A 15,504-nucleotide genomic window follows, 5' to 3' on the forward strand; every position below is an offset into this window, starting at 1 on the left:
ACCACATCTCAAAGGTGCTCTATTGGATTGAGATCTGGTGAGTGTGGAGGCCATTGGATGAGATCTGGTGAGTGTGGAGGCCATTGGATGAGATCTGGTGAGTGTGGAGGCCATTGGATGAGATCTGGTGAGTGTGGAGGCCATTGGATGAGATCTGGTGAGTGTGGAGGCCATTGGATGAGATCTGGTGAGTGTGGAGGCCATTGGATGAGATCTGGTGAGTGTGGAGGTCATTGGATGAGATCTGGTGAGTGTGGAGGCCATTGGATGAGATCTGGTGAGTGTGGAGGTCATTGGAGTACAGTGACCTCATTGTCCAGTGGTGAGATGATTTGAGCTTTGCGACATGGTGCATTATCCTGCTGGAAGAAGCCATCAGAAGATGGGTACATTGTAGTCATAAAGGGATGGATATGGTCAGCAACAATACTCAGGTAGGCCGTGGCGTTATAACGAGGTTCAAAAGGGGCCCAAAGTGTGCCAAGGAAATATCCCCCACACCATGGCGGCACCACCACCACCAGCCTGCCCCGTTGATATAAGGCTGGATGGATCCATGCTTTCATATTGTTTACACCTAATTCTGACCCTACCATTTGAATGTCGCAGCTGAAATCGAGACTCCTCAGACCAGGCAACGTTTTTCCAGTCTTCTGTTGTCCAATTTTGGTGAGCCTGTGCGAATTGCAGCCTCAGATTCCTGTTCTTAGCTGACAGGAGTGGTACCCGGTGTGGTCTTCTGCTGCTGTAGCCCACTTGCTTCAAAGTTCGATGTGTTATGCATTCAGAGATGGTGCTCTGCATACCTTGGTTGTAATAAGTGGTTATTTGAGTTACAACTTGCCTTTCTATAATCTGGAACCAGTCTGCCCATTCTCCTCTGACCTCTGACATCAACTACAGAGCTTCTTGCATATGAAAGCCGAGTTATGACTTTTCCATGTGCTGGCAATACATTGGAGAGTCTCACACGCAAGAAGCAGCCCAGCTCTCCAACATGTTCCCCTGAACACTGCTCTCACCATCAGCTCTGTTCAGGGAGCATTAGCAATGCTGAACCAAGCAGTGTTTAGTAGGATGTTCTGAACCGCAGAGTTGCTAGTATGTTAAAGCCAAGGTCTAACGCTTCTATGTGCTGGCCGTACATAGGAGAGCCTCATACTCAAGAAGCAGCCAAGATCTCCAGCACCCTCCCCTTAACACTGCTCTAATCAACAGCTCTGCTCATGGAGTGATAGCGATGTTGATTAGAGCAGCGTTCAGTGGGGTGTATCGAACTGTAGAGCTGCTTGCATGTGAAAGCTGAGGTCCAACTCTTCAATGTGCTGGCAATACATTGGAGAGTCTCACTTGCAAGAAGCAGCCTTGCTCTCCAACAAGCTCCCCTGAACACTGCTCTAATCAACAGCTCTGCTCGGAGAGTGGTAGCAATTTTGATTAGAGCAGTGTTCAGTGGGGTGTATAGAACTGCAGAGCTGCTTGAATGTGAAAGCCAAGGTCCAACTCTCCCGTGTTTTGGCAGCACATAGGAGAGTCTCACACTCTCTAGAAGCAGCTCAGCTCTCCAACAAGCTCCACTTAAAACGGCTCGGATCAACAGCTCTGCTCATGGAGTGATAGCGATGTTGATTAGAGCAGCGTTCAGTGGGGTGTATCGAACTGTAGAGCTGCCTGCATTTGAAAGTTGAGGTCCGACTCTTCAATGTGCTGGCAATACATTGGAGAGTCTCACTTGCAAGAAGCAGCCCAGCTCTCCAAAAAGCTCCCCTGTGGGCTGCATCAAACCCCAGAGCTGCTTGCATGTGAGAGCCAAGGTCTGACACATGCTGGCCGTACATCAGAAAGTCCCATGCTCAAAAAGGAGCCCACCTTTCCAACACTCTCCCCCTTTAACTCAAAAGGGCTGAAGTGCATTCAGAAGGTGCGTTGGGATGCCATTCAGAATGGCCGCATCACACCAACATACATTGCCATATTGCAACAGTGTGATTGTATCCTTATAGAACTGTAGTACCCTCAGTGTACAGAGTAGGCAGATTTCGTTTGAGCTCCTCTGTAATCAGAGGATCTGATCTGGAGTGAATTGTTTGGGTTGTGCTGTTCAGAGCTCCAAAGGCTGGGTCTCCGTTACGTCCCCTTGGCTTCTATAACTGGCTTGATGGTTCCAGAATTTATAGGGTGGAGTAACAGAGATTAAGCCTGAATATTTATGGAGTCTCCTCCAATCCCTGGATAGGTAATGCCCAGAAGATGGGAAGATAGGCCATAAATATTCTGGAGCCTGGCAGTGAAAAGAGCAGAGTCCAGGGTAAAATTGCCTGGAGGGGACCCCTGTGCTGGGAGGCTCTGGGCAGAAGGATGAATGCTAGTGGAAGAGAGAGATATAAAGACTCCCTTTCCAGCCTCAGCTAGGCTTAGCTAGAGCTACCCTGACAGTCAGGAGCTGGGCCTGTTCAGCAGGAATACTCTGCAGCAGCCACCTGGACTTCAGAATTACCAAACAGGGACTGGGTGAGTAACTTTCATTCTTCACACCCCAAGCTTGGACAGGGAGGTGGTAGCAAGATGCAATACTCTGCTAGCCCAAAACTAGGAGACAGCATGGAGTTCAAACTATTAAAGCCATCCTACACCTCTAGCTTGGGTCCAAAATCAGACAAAGTGCATAAACATTTCCTTATGAAGCTGCTCCTGCATTCAACAGTTTGGGACTTTTTGTTATTGAGTCAGCTGATCCATCAATCCTACGGGAGGACAGCATTGAGACAGTATCAAGTCCTCAAGTTTGTATTCAAGTTTCACAGTTCTAGGTATCCCATCCCTAACCAGGTTCATCCTCTAATTAACCCAAAAAAATACCCTGGACTATTTCTTGAAGACTGTGCCAACGTTGCAAAACTCCTGTCGCCTGGCTGTGCGAGTCAGAGAAGACCCAAAAATCCAGCGGCCCCTTACAGAGGGAACGCTACAGAACTACCACTGAACGAAGACCCAGCATGTCTCTGCACTTTCCCCTATGGACGGCTCCAATGTCTCTACAGGACAAAGTAGTGTGGAAGAAACCACAGCACTCTTCGGGAGACCAGGCGTCCAACACATCTGGAAGGCTTTCAGAGGCAGAGTATTCTTTGACAGTGGTAGAGATGTAAAAAAGTTCTTTTGCAGGCACTTCTTTGATTAAATCTTTTTGGAAGCTCCAGAGTTGCTTTAATGGAAGGTCAACGGACAACCAACAAAAATTGATTTTTTATACCTGTTTTTGCATTTTACTCAACATAATTCTCCATTTCTCCATCATCACAAAGGAAGGTGACCATTTAAAACCTTCCAGAATGTGTGATCACACAGGGTTCCAAGAAAGGACTAAATGGTCACTATTCAAACAGCCCAAATCAAAAAAAAATACAAAAAAAATACAAAAAACAATGCATTAAAGTGGTTGTAAGCCTCATATATAAAATATAAACAAAGCATATCCCTCTATAGTGTGTACTTGTCCCAATCCAGAGCACTAAGTGTCATTTCTGTCTGCTGTCTCCTTCCTCTGCTATCAGCATCAGTCACTTCTGATGAACTTTCCTGACACTAATGCCGCATATGGGTGCTTTGGGGAAGGGGGCTCCCAGATTCCGATAAGCCCCCCATCCGCAGACCCCGACAACCAACGGCCAGGGTTGTCAGGAAGAGGCCCTTGTCCTCATCAACATGGGGACAACCCCCCCATGTTGAGGGCAAGCGGCCTGGTACGGCTCAGGAGGTGGGGGGAGGCTCGCTCGTCCCTACCCACTTCCCTGAGCGGCCGGGCTGCGTGCTCGGATAAGGGTCTGATATTGACTTTGAGGGGGACCCCCATGCCGTTTTTTTTGGCGTAGGGCTTCCCCTTTAAGTCCATACCAGGTGACGGGGCCAGCGACGTGTCAATCTCACCGCCGAAGGAGGCGACATTGACTTCCTTCGCTAGTCCCGTCTACCTGGAGCCGCATTCAAAATGAACAGACTTTCCTCCGTGTGTGGGCAAGTTCGTTCATTTCAAAAGTCTGGCGGACTAGCGCACAGACGGCCGGATTGTCCGCCGGACTACCGAGTCTGGAGGACAATTTTGATTTAAAACTTCTTCTAAGTCCGCTGGACTTTTGGAAAGAAAAGGTCCGCCGGAGCCTACACACAGGCGGATTGTCCGGCGAAACAGAGTCTGTGTGTATGCAGCATAAGAGAAAAAAGGTGACAGGAGGGACCTCCAGCTGATTGACAGCCCTCGGCTCTGTTCCTGTGTGCTTTGTGAAGGAGGTGTGTCTCTTCCCTCCAATCAGCTCTCAGAGCTCTCCTCACTGATGTAACTTCAGCCCTCCACCCCTTGCTTTTCAGAGCTGAGAAAACCGGTATAAATTCTGCACTCTGAATGGATGTAGGGGGAAAGACGGCTGTAGATAAACCGGTACAAGTTATGTAGGAGGTTTAGTTTCACTTATGTGTATCATCGGAGGCCAGTCACTTCACTAGGTATATAGAAAGGTTTACAGCCACTTTAAGGGAATGGTCTCAATAAGAAGGACAACATACGCGATCTCATGCGATGCGATGGAAGAACAGCAATACGCCCCTCGTCAACGAGGCCTAAAGGAGTACAAGGATCACATCATCCAATTGTAATGTGTATGGGCAGTTTTAGTTTTTGCCTCTACCATATCAATGAATAAAATAAATGGATGACCAATGGAAGTGCCACTCTCCTGCCTTTGTAGTACTTAAAAATAATGACAGTTCTTCCAAAACAGGGCACTGAAAGTGACAACTCTATGAACATATGTTCAAAGGTGGCAGTGTGACGTCGCACCTAGCAGGCTGCAATGTGACGTCGCACCTAGCAGGCTGCAATGTGACGACGCACCTAGCAGGCTGCAATGTGACGACGCACCTAGCAGGCTGCAATGTGACTTCGCACCTAGCAGGCTGCAGTGTGACGTCGCACCTAGCAGGCGGCAGTGTGACGTCGCACCTAGCAGGCGGCAGTGTGACGTCGCACCTAGCAGGCGGCAGTGTGACGTCGCACCTAGCGCGCGGCAGTGTGACGTCACTCCTAGCGCGCGGCAGTGTGACGTCACTCCTAGCGCGCGGCAGTGTGACGTCACTCCTAGCGCGCGGCAGTGTGACGTCACTCCTAGCGCGCGGCAGTGTGACGTCACTCCTAGCGCGCGGCAGTGTGACGTCACTCCTAGCGCGCGGCAGTGTGACGTCACTCCTAGCGCGCGGCAGTGTGACGTCACTCCTAGCGCGCGGCAGTGTGACGTCACTCCTAGCGCGCGGCAGTGTGACGTCACTCCTAGCGCGCGGCAGTGTGACGTCACTCCTAGCGCGCGGCAGTGTGACGTCACTCCTAGCGCGCGGCAGTGTGACGTCACTCCTAGCGCGCGGCAGTGTGACGTCACTCCTAGCACGCGGCAGTGTGACGTCGCTCCTAGCACGCGGCAGTGTGACGTCGCTCCTAGCACGCGGCAGTGTGACGTCAGTCCTAGCACGCGGCAGTGTGACATCAGTCCTAGCACGTGGCAATGTGACATCACTCCTAGCATGTGCAATGTGACATCACTCCTAGCAGGTGGCAGTGTGAAATTACTTCTAGCAGGTGGCAGTGTGACATCACTCCTAGCAGGTGGCAGTGTGACATAACTCCTAGCAGGTGGCAGTGTGACATCACTCCTAGAAGGTGGCAGTGTGACATCACTCCTAACACATGGCAATGTGACATCACTCCTAACACGCGACAATGTGACATCACTCCTAACACGTGGCAGTGTGACAACACTCTTAGCAGGTGTGCATACCGCCTTGCACCTCGCAATGTACAGCCCAGCGTAGATGCGCTCTATTTCCCAAAGCGTCCTCTGCGGTCATAAATGATTAGCAGCAAGCAGACAAAGCCAGCGATTAGCGCAGAATTTAGTTAAATTCGGACACCTCCTAAAGAGAACCAAAATCCTGATTGGTTAATGAAGCGAATCATGTTCAGGGTGCCCCACCACTGATTATGGACAGCAGTGCCCAGCCACCATCCGTGCTCAAGGAGGAACAATCTCACCTTTGGTCCATCTGTAGGACCCTTTTCCCCCATACTGGCAATTCTGTGCCAACAGCTGAAAACACAAAATGTTAATAGTTAGCCTGACTTTCCAGAACCTCCTCCAACAGGACAGTCTACTGGGGATTTAAAGGGGGATTCCATATAAAATGAGCTGAGGACTCAATCAAACGAGGCAGTATCAATGGGCAGTTCAGATCACTGTGAACCAAAGGAAAAGTTCGGGGTCCGTAACCCTACCCGGTGGGTCCTGCTGTGGGTGAAGGTGAAAGAGTCTGTCCTGATTCTATGCAGACAGTAGAAGAATCCTGGACACAGGATGATCATAGGAAATAAAAATTTTGGGCAAATTATGGTGCTCATACATGCAAATACCGCATTATGGCCACTAGATGCGGTTGACTATCATAGGAAATAAAATTTTTGGGCAAATTACGGTGCTCATACATGAAAATACCGGATTATGGCCACTAGATGGGGTTGACAATCATAGGAAATAAACATTTTGGGCAAATTACAGTGCTTATTGGTTATAGCTGAAGAAATTTGGACAGCCCCCCCCCCTTTTTTTTTTTAAAGAGACCCTTATAGTTCCCCTAAAAAGAAGGATGTGATTTTCTAAAGCAGTGATGGCGAATCTCGGCACCCCAGATGTTTTGGAACTACATTTCCCATGATGCTCATGCACTCTGCAGTGTAGGTTCACCATCACTGCCCTAGAGAATGTGATGCCTTCTTTGCATCCTGGGACATGGGAACACCACCGTCAGCTGATGATTTGTGGGTTGAATTGTATATTAGAGACCGGGAGTGGTCAGCTACGACTGCCTTTGCTGGAGATTATGGAGGATTCTGGCCATTGGTTTGTCTAGACCAGGGTTTCTCAACCAGGGTTCCATGGAACCCTTGGGTTCCTCTAGAGGTTGCTAGGGGTTCCCTGAGCTATGGCCAATTTCTGCCTCTCAGGTAAGTTCTCAAGGACACCATTGATCTTTTTAGTTATCTGTAAGTAGGTAATTCTTCCCAATAACCACAAGTGTAAGAAGCATTCTTCTCATTGACCATCACACTAACGTATGATGAGTTGTAGATTTTCTATTTTTAGTAGGGGTTCCCCAAGACCAGAGAATTATTTCCAGGGTTCCTCTGTGTTGAGAAAGGCTGGTCTAGACTTTAGGAGGAAGGGGACGCTTCCACCTACGGAAAGCAGACAAGACAATATGGACTTTAAAAAAACACAAATCACGGCATGCCTGGCTCAGGGCCGGCTACTTACACCTCCGACAGCTCGGTGAATATCAGAACGCCATCTCTCCGCTCCGAGGACCCGGTGTCACCGCCAACAGAGATCTGACAAAGATTGATCAACTGTGTTAATGATTTATTGACAGAGACAGATAAAAACACAACAGGGGTGCGAAGTACAAGTCTGCTTCTCGATGACGAAATTCGATTTTTTTACATAATTTTTTTGGATATGTTTTATAGTAGAAAGTAAAAAATATCGATTTTTTTAGAAATATAAATTTCCATCTTTTTTTTTCGTTTATATAGCAAATCATAAAAAAACCGCAGCGGTGATTAAATACCACCACAAGAAAGCTCTATTTGTGTGAAAAAAATGATATACATTTTGTTTGTGTACAGCGTTGCACGACCGCGCAATTGCCAGTTAAAGTAACGCAGCGCCGAATGGCAATAAATGGCCTGGTCAAAAAGGGGGTAAAACCTTTTCGGAGCGGAAGTGGTTAAATCGCGTGAAAAAAAAAAAAACGCTCCGGCCTGGGAAAGGGTTTCATGGAAGTTATTTTGGTTCTCGGAATTCAGCTTTAACGCTTTCCATGGTACCGTTAATAATGACCGGACCCTCCCGTAAGATAAATAAGGATTGTTCTGGGATCAGTTGGACAATTGTAAAATAAATAATAGAGGACGCCCTGGTGGCCGGGAGGAGGTGATGGCCAAGAACTAAGAGATGCTTTGAGCGCGCGCCAATTTAAGGTCAAAGCGTCTACAGGAAAGGTGCTTTCACGTTGGTCCTCTTCCGCTCCTCCATGACGACATCATGGAGCTGGTGGATGTTAGAGGCATTGCACTCCTCCACCTTCCGTTTGAAGATGACCTCGAAACCTTGCCCGTCTTCGGGAGGGTCTACCTTTCCTTTCACCCATTCTCATATAGAGACGTCTTGTGTTTGAAGGATTTCGGCTAATAAGCACTTCAAAAGAGCTTTGCCTGGAGCAAGGAGTGGGCGGTGTAGGGGGCTACGGGGATTAGATCGTTGAGCGGGAACATTGCTTACCTCTTTATGGTCGTCTTCGGCACAGTGGGTGTTGACCGCTCCGAGATCAGCAATGGAAAGTTGTCGTAGAAAAAGCCTGTAGAAGAACATAATAACCAAAAATTACCTGGTTGCAATAAAAAAAAGAAGCTATCGACATGGAGAAGACAATCAGAAACATCACCATAAAATTGCCACCATCAGTTAAAAAAAAAAAAAAAATGTGTTGCGTAAGGCTAGGTTCAAACCTAGCGCCACGTGAACGTGCGTTTTCACAGAGACTGAGGGCAACCTGAAAACAGGATCTTTGTGTTTAATAAGCACCAATCAATCCATCCATTTGGACATAAGTTGCTTTATCTGCAGGTGCCCTCTCTTTAACCTGGTCAACACCTCTCTTCAACCTGGTCAACACCTCGTCAACACCTCTCTTCAACCTGGTCAACACCTCGTCAACACCTCTCTTCAACCTGGTCAACACCTCTCTTCAACCTGGTCAACACCTCTCTTCAACCTGGTCAACACCTCGTCAACACCTCTCTTCAACCTGGTCAACACCTGGTCAACACCCCTCTTCAACCTGGTCAACACCTCAACACCTCTCTTCAACCTGGTCAACACCTCAACACCTCTCTTCAACCTGGTCAACACCTCAACACCTCTCTTCAACCTGGTCAACACCCCTCTTCAACCTGGTCAACACCTCGTCAACACCTCTCTTCAACCTGGTCAACACCTCGTCAACACCTCTCTTCAACCTGGTCAACACCTCTCTTCAACCTGGTCAACACCTCTCTTCAACCTGGTCAACACCTCGTCAACACCTCTCTTCAACCTGGTCAACACCTGGTCAACACCCCTCTTCAACCTGGTCAACACCTCAACACCTCTCTTCAACCTGGTCAACACCTCAACACCTCTCTTCAACCTGGTCAACACCTCAACACCTCTCTTCAACCTGGTCAACACCCCTCTTCAACCTGGTCAACACCTCGTCAACACCCCTCTTCAACCTGGTCAACACCTCGTCAACACCCCTCTTCAACCTGGTCAACACCTCGTCAACACCCCTCTTCAACCTGGTCAACACCTCAACACCCCTCTTCAACCTGGTCAACACCTCAACACCCCTCTTCAACCTGGTCAACACCTCAACACCCCTCTTCAACCTGGTCAACACCTCAACACCTCTCTTCAACCTGGTCAACACCTCAACACCTCTCTTCAACCTGGTCAACACCTCAACACCTCTCTTCAACCTGGTCAACACCTCAACACCTCTCTTCAACCTGGTCAACACCTCTCTTCAACCTGGTCAACACCTGGTCAACACCTCAACACCTCTCTTCAACCTGGTCAACACCTCAACACCTCTCTTCAACCTGGTCAACACCTGGTCAACACCTCAACACCTCTCTTCAACCTGGTCAACACCTCAACACCTCTCTTCAACCTGGTCAACACCTCTCTTCAACCTGGTCAACACCTCTCTTCAACCTGGTCAACACCTCTCTTCAACCTGGTCAATATCTCTAGCAGTCTCTTGTAACATTTTTACACTCTCTGACCATCTCCTGTATCATGTCTGCAGTCTCTGACCATCTCCTGTATCATGTCTGCAGTCTCTGACCATCTCCTGTATCATGTCTGCAGTCTCTGACCATCTCCTGTATCATGTCTGCAGTCTCTGACCATCTCCTGTATCATGTCTGCAGTCTCTGACCATCTCCTGTATCATGTCTGCAGTCTCTGACCATCACTATCTGCAGTCTCTGACCATCTCCTGTATCATGTCTGCAGTCTCTGACCATTTCCTGTATCATGTCTGCAGTCTCTGACCATCACTATCTGCAGTCTCTGACCATCTCCTGTATCATGTCTGCAGTCTCTGACCATCTCCTGTATCATGTCTGCAGTCTCTGACCATCTCCTGTATCATGTCTGCAGTCTCTGACCATCTCCTGTATCATGTCTGCAGTCTCTGACCATCTCCTGTATCATGTCTGCAGTCTCTGACCATCTCCTGTATCATGTCTGCAGTCTCTGACCATCTCCTGTATCATGTCTGCAGTCTCTGACCATCACTATCTGCAGTCTCTGACCATCTCCTGTATCATGTCTGCAGTCTCTGACCATTTCCTGTATCATGTCTGCAGTCTCTGACCATCACTATCTGCAGTCTCTGACCATCTCCTGTATCATGTCTGCAGTCTCTGACCATCTCCTGTATCATGTCTGCAGTCTCTGACCATCTCCTGTATCATGTCTGCAGTCTCTGACCATCTCCTGTATCATGTCTGCAGTCTCTGACCATCTCCTGTATCATGTCTGCAGTCTCTGACCATCACTGTCTGCAGTCTCTGACCATCTTTGGATGTTTGCAATGGTAAAGGGCAGAATTCATTTAAAATTATATATATATATATATATATATATATATATATATATATATATATATATATATATATACACACACACATATACACACACATATACACTCACACACACATATATTTTTTTTATCTCAGTTTTTTGAACAGTTTATTACTTGGAGTCTGTGACCAATTATGGATATTTTCACTTCCTGTTATGGAAACACAACAGGAAGTGAGAAGAAATCTCTGTAAAACGAAGGGAAGTCACCTCTTCATTCACACCACGCAGGGTGTATTACAGTTATTGTAACATTTAACTTGACGTTTTGTTTTCTCTTCCCCTTTTTGGTATTTTATTAAATGTAAAAGATTTTTAATTTAGCTAATAGAACCCTGGCGCTCAGCCAGCAGCCCTCTGACACTGTTGTGTTTATATATAAAAAAAAAAATTGCATAGCTTTTTGTCCATTAAACCCGCATGCACATTCATTCTGAGTGGTTGAATGTGAAAATTCTGCATTACAGCACTAGAGGGAGCTGAGGAGCATACAGATTTCCTATGATAGTCAGCGCCATCTAGTGGCCATGATGCAGTATTCTTCCCCATTCACTAGGCTTAACAAGATTTCCTCTGATTGGTGGAGGAAAGGCATGCAGATGATGTCACTTTTTTCCTCCTCAACCAGAGGAAGCCATGTATTCATCGATAAAAAAATATAAGGATTCCTTTTATATTGTAAAGTGTTGGCGCTATATAAAAACTGAATAATAATAATAATAATAATAATAATAATATGCAATTCTATGCACTGAAATGCGTTCTAGCCAGAGACAATAGATGCAGAGACTCCTCCTTCCGAGTCACCCTCTTGTCTCCGACCCAACCCACCTCTTGGACCTCCCCCCTACTCACCTCTGAGCACCGTCCCTTGGTTCCTCCCCCTACCCACCTCTGAGCACCGTGCCTTGGTTCCTCCCCCTACCCACCTCTGAGCACCGTCCCTTGGATCCTCCCCCTACCCACCTCTGAGCACCGTCCCTTGGATCCTCTCCCTACCCACCTCTGAGCACCGTCCCTTGGACCTCCCCCCTACTCACCTCTGAGCACCGTCCCTTGGTTTCTCCCCCTACCCACCTCTGAGCACCGTCCCTTGGATCCTCTCCCTACCCACCTCTGAGCACCGTCCCTTGGACCTCCCCCCTACTCACCTCTGAGCACCGTCCCTTGGTTTCTCCCCCTACCCACCTCTGAGCACCGTCCCTTGGATCCTCCCCCTACCCACCGCTGAGCACCGTCCCTTGGTTCCTCCCCCTACCCACCTCTGAGCACCGTCCCTTGGTTCCTCCCCCTACCCACCTCTGAGCACCGTCCCTTGGTTCCTCCCCCTACCCACCTCTGAGCACCGTGCCTTGGTTCCTCCCCCTACCCACCTCTGAGCACCGTGCCTTGGTTCCTCCCCCTACCCACCTCTGAGCACCGTGCCTTGGATCCTCCCCCTACCCACCTCTGAGCACCGTGCCTTGGATCCTCCCCCTACCCACCTCTGAGCACCGTCCCTTGGATCCTCTCCCTACCCACCTCTGAGCACCATCCCTTGGTTCCTCCCCCTACCCACCTCTGAGTACCGTGCCTCGGTTCCTCCCCCTACCCACCTCTGAGCACCGTGCCTCGGTTCCTCCCCCTACCCACCTCTGAGCACCTTCCCTTGGTTCCTCCCCCTACCCACCTCTGTGGACTATCCCTTGGTTCCTCCCCCTACCCACCTCTGAGCACCTTCCCTTGGTTCCTCCCCCTACCCACCTCTGTGGACTATCCCTTGGTTCCTCCCCCTACCCACCTCTGAGCACCGTCCCTTGGTTCCTCCCCCTACCCACCTCCTAGTACAACCCTTTGTAGAGAATACAGGACCAAGTATCATTTTGTGGTGCTAGATATTGTGTATGGAGTGTGTTAATGAAAACAAGTAAAAGCAGTAAAATAGACCTCCTGCAGCCAGCAACAATAGATCCCCCCTACAAAAATAGATCCTCCCAAGCAACAATAGACCTGCCCCCTTGCCAGCAATAATATATCCCTCTCTGCAACAATATATCTCAGAAGCAACATTAGACCCCCACCTCCCTCCCTGCAACAACAGATCCCTCCCTGCAACAACAGATCCCAGCAGAAAAAATAGACCCACTACCAGCAACAATAGATCCCTCCCTACAACAATCCCTGCCAGAAACAATAGATCCCCCTACAAAAATAGATACTCCTCAGCAACAATAGATCTCAGAAGCAACATTAGAGCCCCACCTCCCCCCAGCAACAAATGATCCTCCATGTAACAATAGACCCACTACCAGCAACAATAGACCCACTACCAGCAACAATAGACCCACTACCAGCAACAATAGACCCACTACCAACAACAATAGACCCCCTTCCTGCAACAATAGACCCCCTCCCTGCAACAATAGACCCCCTCCCTGCAACAATAGACTCCCTCCCTGCAACAATAGACTCCCTCCCTGCAACAATAGATCTCAGGAACAACATTAGACCCCCACCTCCCTCCACCAACTGATCCCTCCCTGTAACAATAGACCCCCCACCACCACCAGCAAAAATAGATCGCTCCCTGCAACAATAGATCTCAGCAGCAACAGTAGACCCCCCCCAGCAACAATTGATCCTTCCCTGCAACAATAGATTCCCCCACCACAAGCAACAATCGACCCCCCCGCAACAATATATTCACCCCCACCAGAAACAATAGCTCCCTCCCGGCAACATCTGACCCCCCAGCAACAATAGACCCCCTGCCAGAAAAAATAGATCCCTTCCGGCAACAATAGATCTCAGCAGCAACAATATACCCCTCCCCCAAGTAACAATTGATCCCTCCATGCAACAATAGATTCTCCCTACCACAAGCAACAACAGATCCCTCCCTGTAGCAATAGAACTCAGTAGCAACAATAGACCACCCCCAGCAACAATAGATCCCTCCCTGCAACAATAGATCCCTCCCTGCAACAATAGATCCCCACCTCCCTCCACCAACTGATCCCTCCCTGTAACAATAGACCCCCCACCACCACTAGCAGCAAAAATATATCCCTCCCTGCAACAATAGATCTCAGCAGCAACAGTAGACCCCCCCAACAACAATTGATCCCTCCCTGCAACAATAGATCCCCCCACCACAAGCAACAAACAACCCCCCCCCCTGCAACAATATATTCACCCCCACCAGAAACAATAGCTCCCTCCCGGCAACATCTGACCCCCCCCCAGCAACAATAGACCCCCCTGCCAGAAAAAATAGATCCCTCCCGGCAACAATAGATCTCAGCAGCAACAATATACCCCTCCCCCAAGTAACAATTGATCCCTCCATGCAACAATAGATTCTCCCTACCACAAGCAACAACAGATCCCTCCCTGTAGCAATAGAACTCAGTAGCAACAATAGACCACCCTCAGCAACAATAAATCCCTCCCTGCAACAATAGATCTCAGCAGCAACATTAGACTCCCCAGAAACAACTGATCCCTCCCTGCAACAATAGATCCCTCCCGGCAACAATAGATCCCAGCAGCAACAATATACCCCTCCCCATTAACAATTGATCCCTCCCTGCAACAATAGATTCTCCCCACCACAAGCAACAACAGATCCCTCTCTGTAGCAATAGAACTCAGTAGCAACAATAGACCCCCCACCAGCAACAATAGATCCCCACAGTGAATATAAATTCTCTAGCAGTCAGCATCAATAGACCCTCCGGCACATCCCATCACCTCTTGCCATCGCACATATTCGGTGCCAGAACTGTGTTCCTGCTGATAACAAGCCCTGGTTCTAGAATATCTGAACATGCTGCACAAAAATGCAAGAAGATTGCCTCGCTCGTACATTGGGCAACACTGAATATACATGCGCCCGCATGCATGAGGCCTAAAAGTGATCTTTAAATAGCTTTTTAAATTAAGCAAAGAAAAAAAAAAAAAAAAAAAAAGATGACATTATAAAAATAAAATAAAAAAAATAAAAAGATGTAAAACGCGTTGGTGCCATTTAAAAATGCAAAACTAGGTGCAATGTGAACGCAATGTACAATATGAACACAAGGGATCCCAATCTTCTAAGCAGGTTTAGAGTTTCCCATTGTAATGTTTTTCTCCGAATGTAGGGCAAAAACGCACAGAACATTGCGCCATTGTGAGAAGTCATTACCCCAGTGAATGGCCTCTTTCTTCTCCGCAGAGCCCGCCGCCCCTCCCCCCTGTGTCCTCTTATCAGCGAAGAGACCATCTCCTCCTCATCCACAGACACTTGACTCCTCTTTGTAAGGCTTGTAAAGTTGGAACCGTCCCAAACCTGCCACCTCGGACAGAGACTCTGTGTAAAAATACACCGCGGCGCCTCGCAGACACAGGTGGAGGTCTACAGTGCATGCTGGGAGCGCATCCATAGGGTCCTGAGTGCATGAACATATGGTTCTGAGAGCGCGACCATAGGGTCCTGACAGCGCGACCATAGGGTTCTGAGAGCGCGACCATAGGGCCCTCAGAGCGCGACCATAGGGCCCTCAGAGCGCGGCAATAGGATCCTGGCGGCTCTACCAAGGGCATGTGACAGACTCTGTGTAAAAATACACCGCGGCGCCTCGCAGACACAGGTGGAGGTCTACAGTGCATGCTGGGAGCGCATCCATAGGGTCCTGAGTGCATGAACATATGGTTCTGAGAGCGCGACCATAGGGTCCTGACAGCGCGACCA

At 48.7% G+C, this 15,504-nt stretch overlaps 1 protein-coding gene across 3 annotated transcripts in view; it reads right to left on the reverse strand.

The window, feature by feature from the left end:
• Positions 1–15,504, reverse strand: part of LOC143958870 (death-associated protein kinase 2-like) — a 146,101-nt gene that overhangs the window by 58,516 nt on the left and 72,081 nt on the right. For 2 of the 3 annotated variants that reach the window (XM_077467853.1, XM_077467852.1), the window contains 3 exons: positions 8,379–8,454; positions 7,353–7,426; positions 6,077–6,131 (listed from right to left, as the gene is read on the reverse strand). In XM_077467853.1, coding sequence (XP_077323979.1) covers positions 6,077–6,109 — 33 coding nt within the window. In that variant the 5' untranslated portion in view covers positions 6,110–6,131; positions 7,353–7,426; positions 8,379–8,454. The remainder of the gene's footprint in view (positions 1–6,076; positions 6,132–7,352; positions 7,427–8,378; positions 8,455–15,504) is intronic. The other variant, XM_077467854.1, reaches the window with a different exon arrangement.

This window comes from Lithobates pipiens, unplaced genomic scaffold (assembly GCF_037356315.1).
Source record: "Lithobates pipiens isolate NorthernLeopardFrog02 unplaced genomic scaffold, aLitPip1_a1.2 Scaffold_62, whole genome shotgun sequence".
In the NCBI taxonomy this organism is placed as follows: domain Eukaryota; kingdom Metazoa; phylum Chordata; class Amphibia; order Anura; family Ranidae; genus Lithobates; species Lithobates pipiens.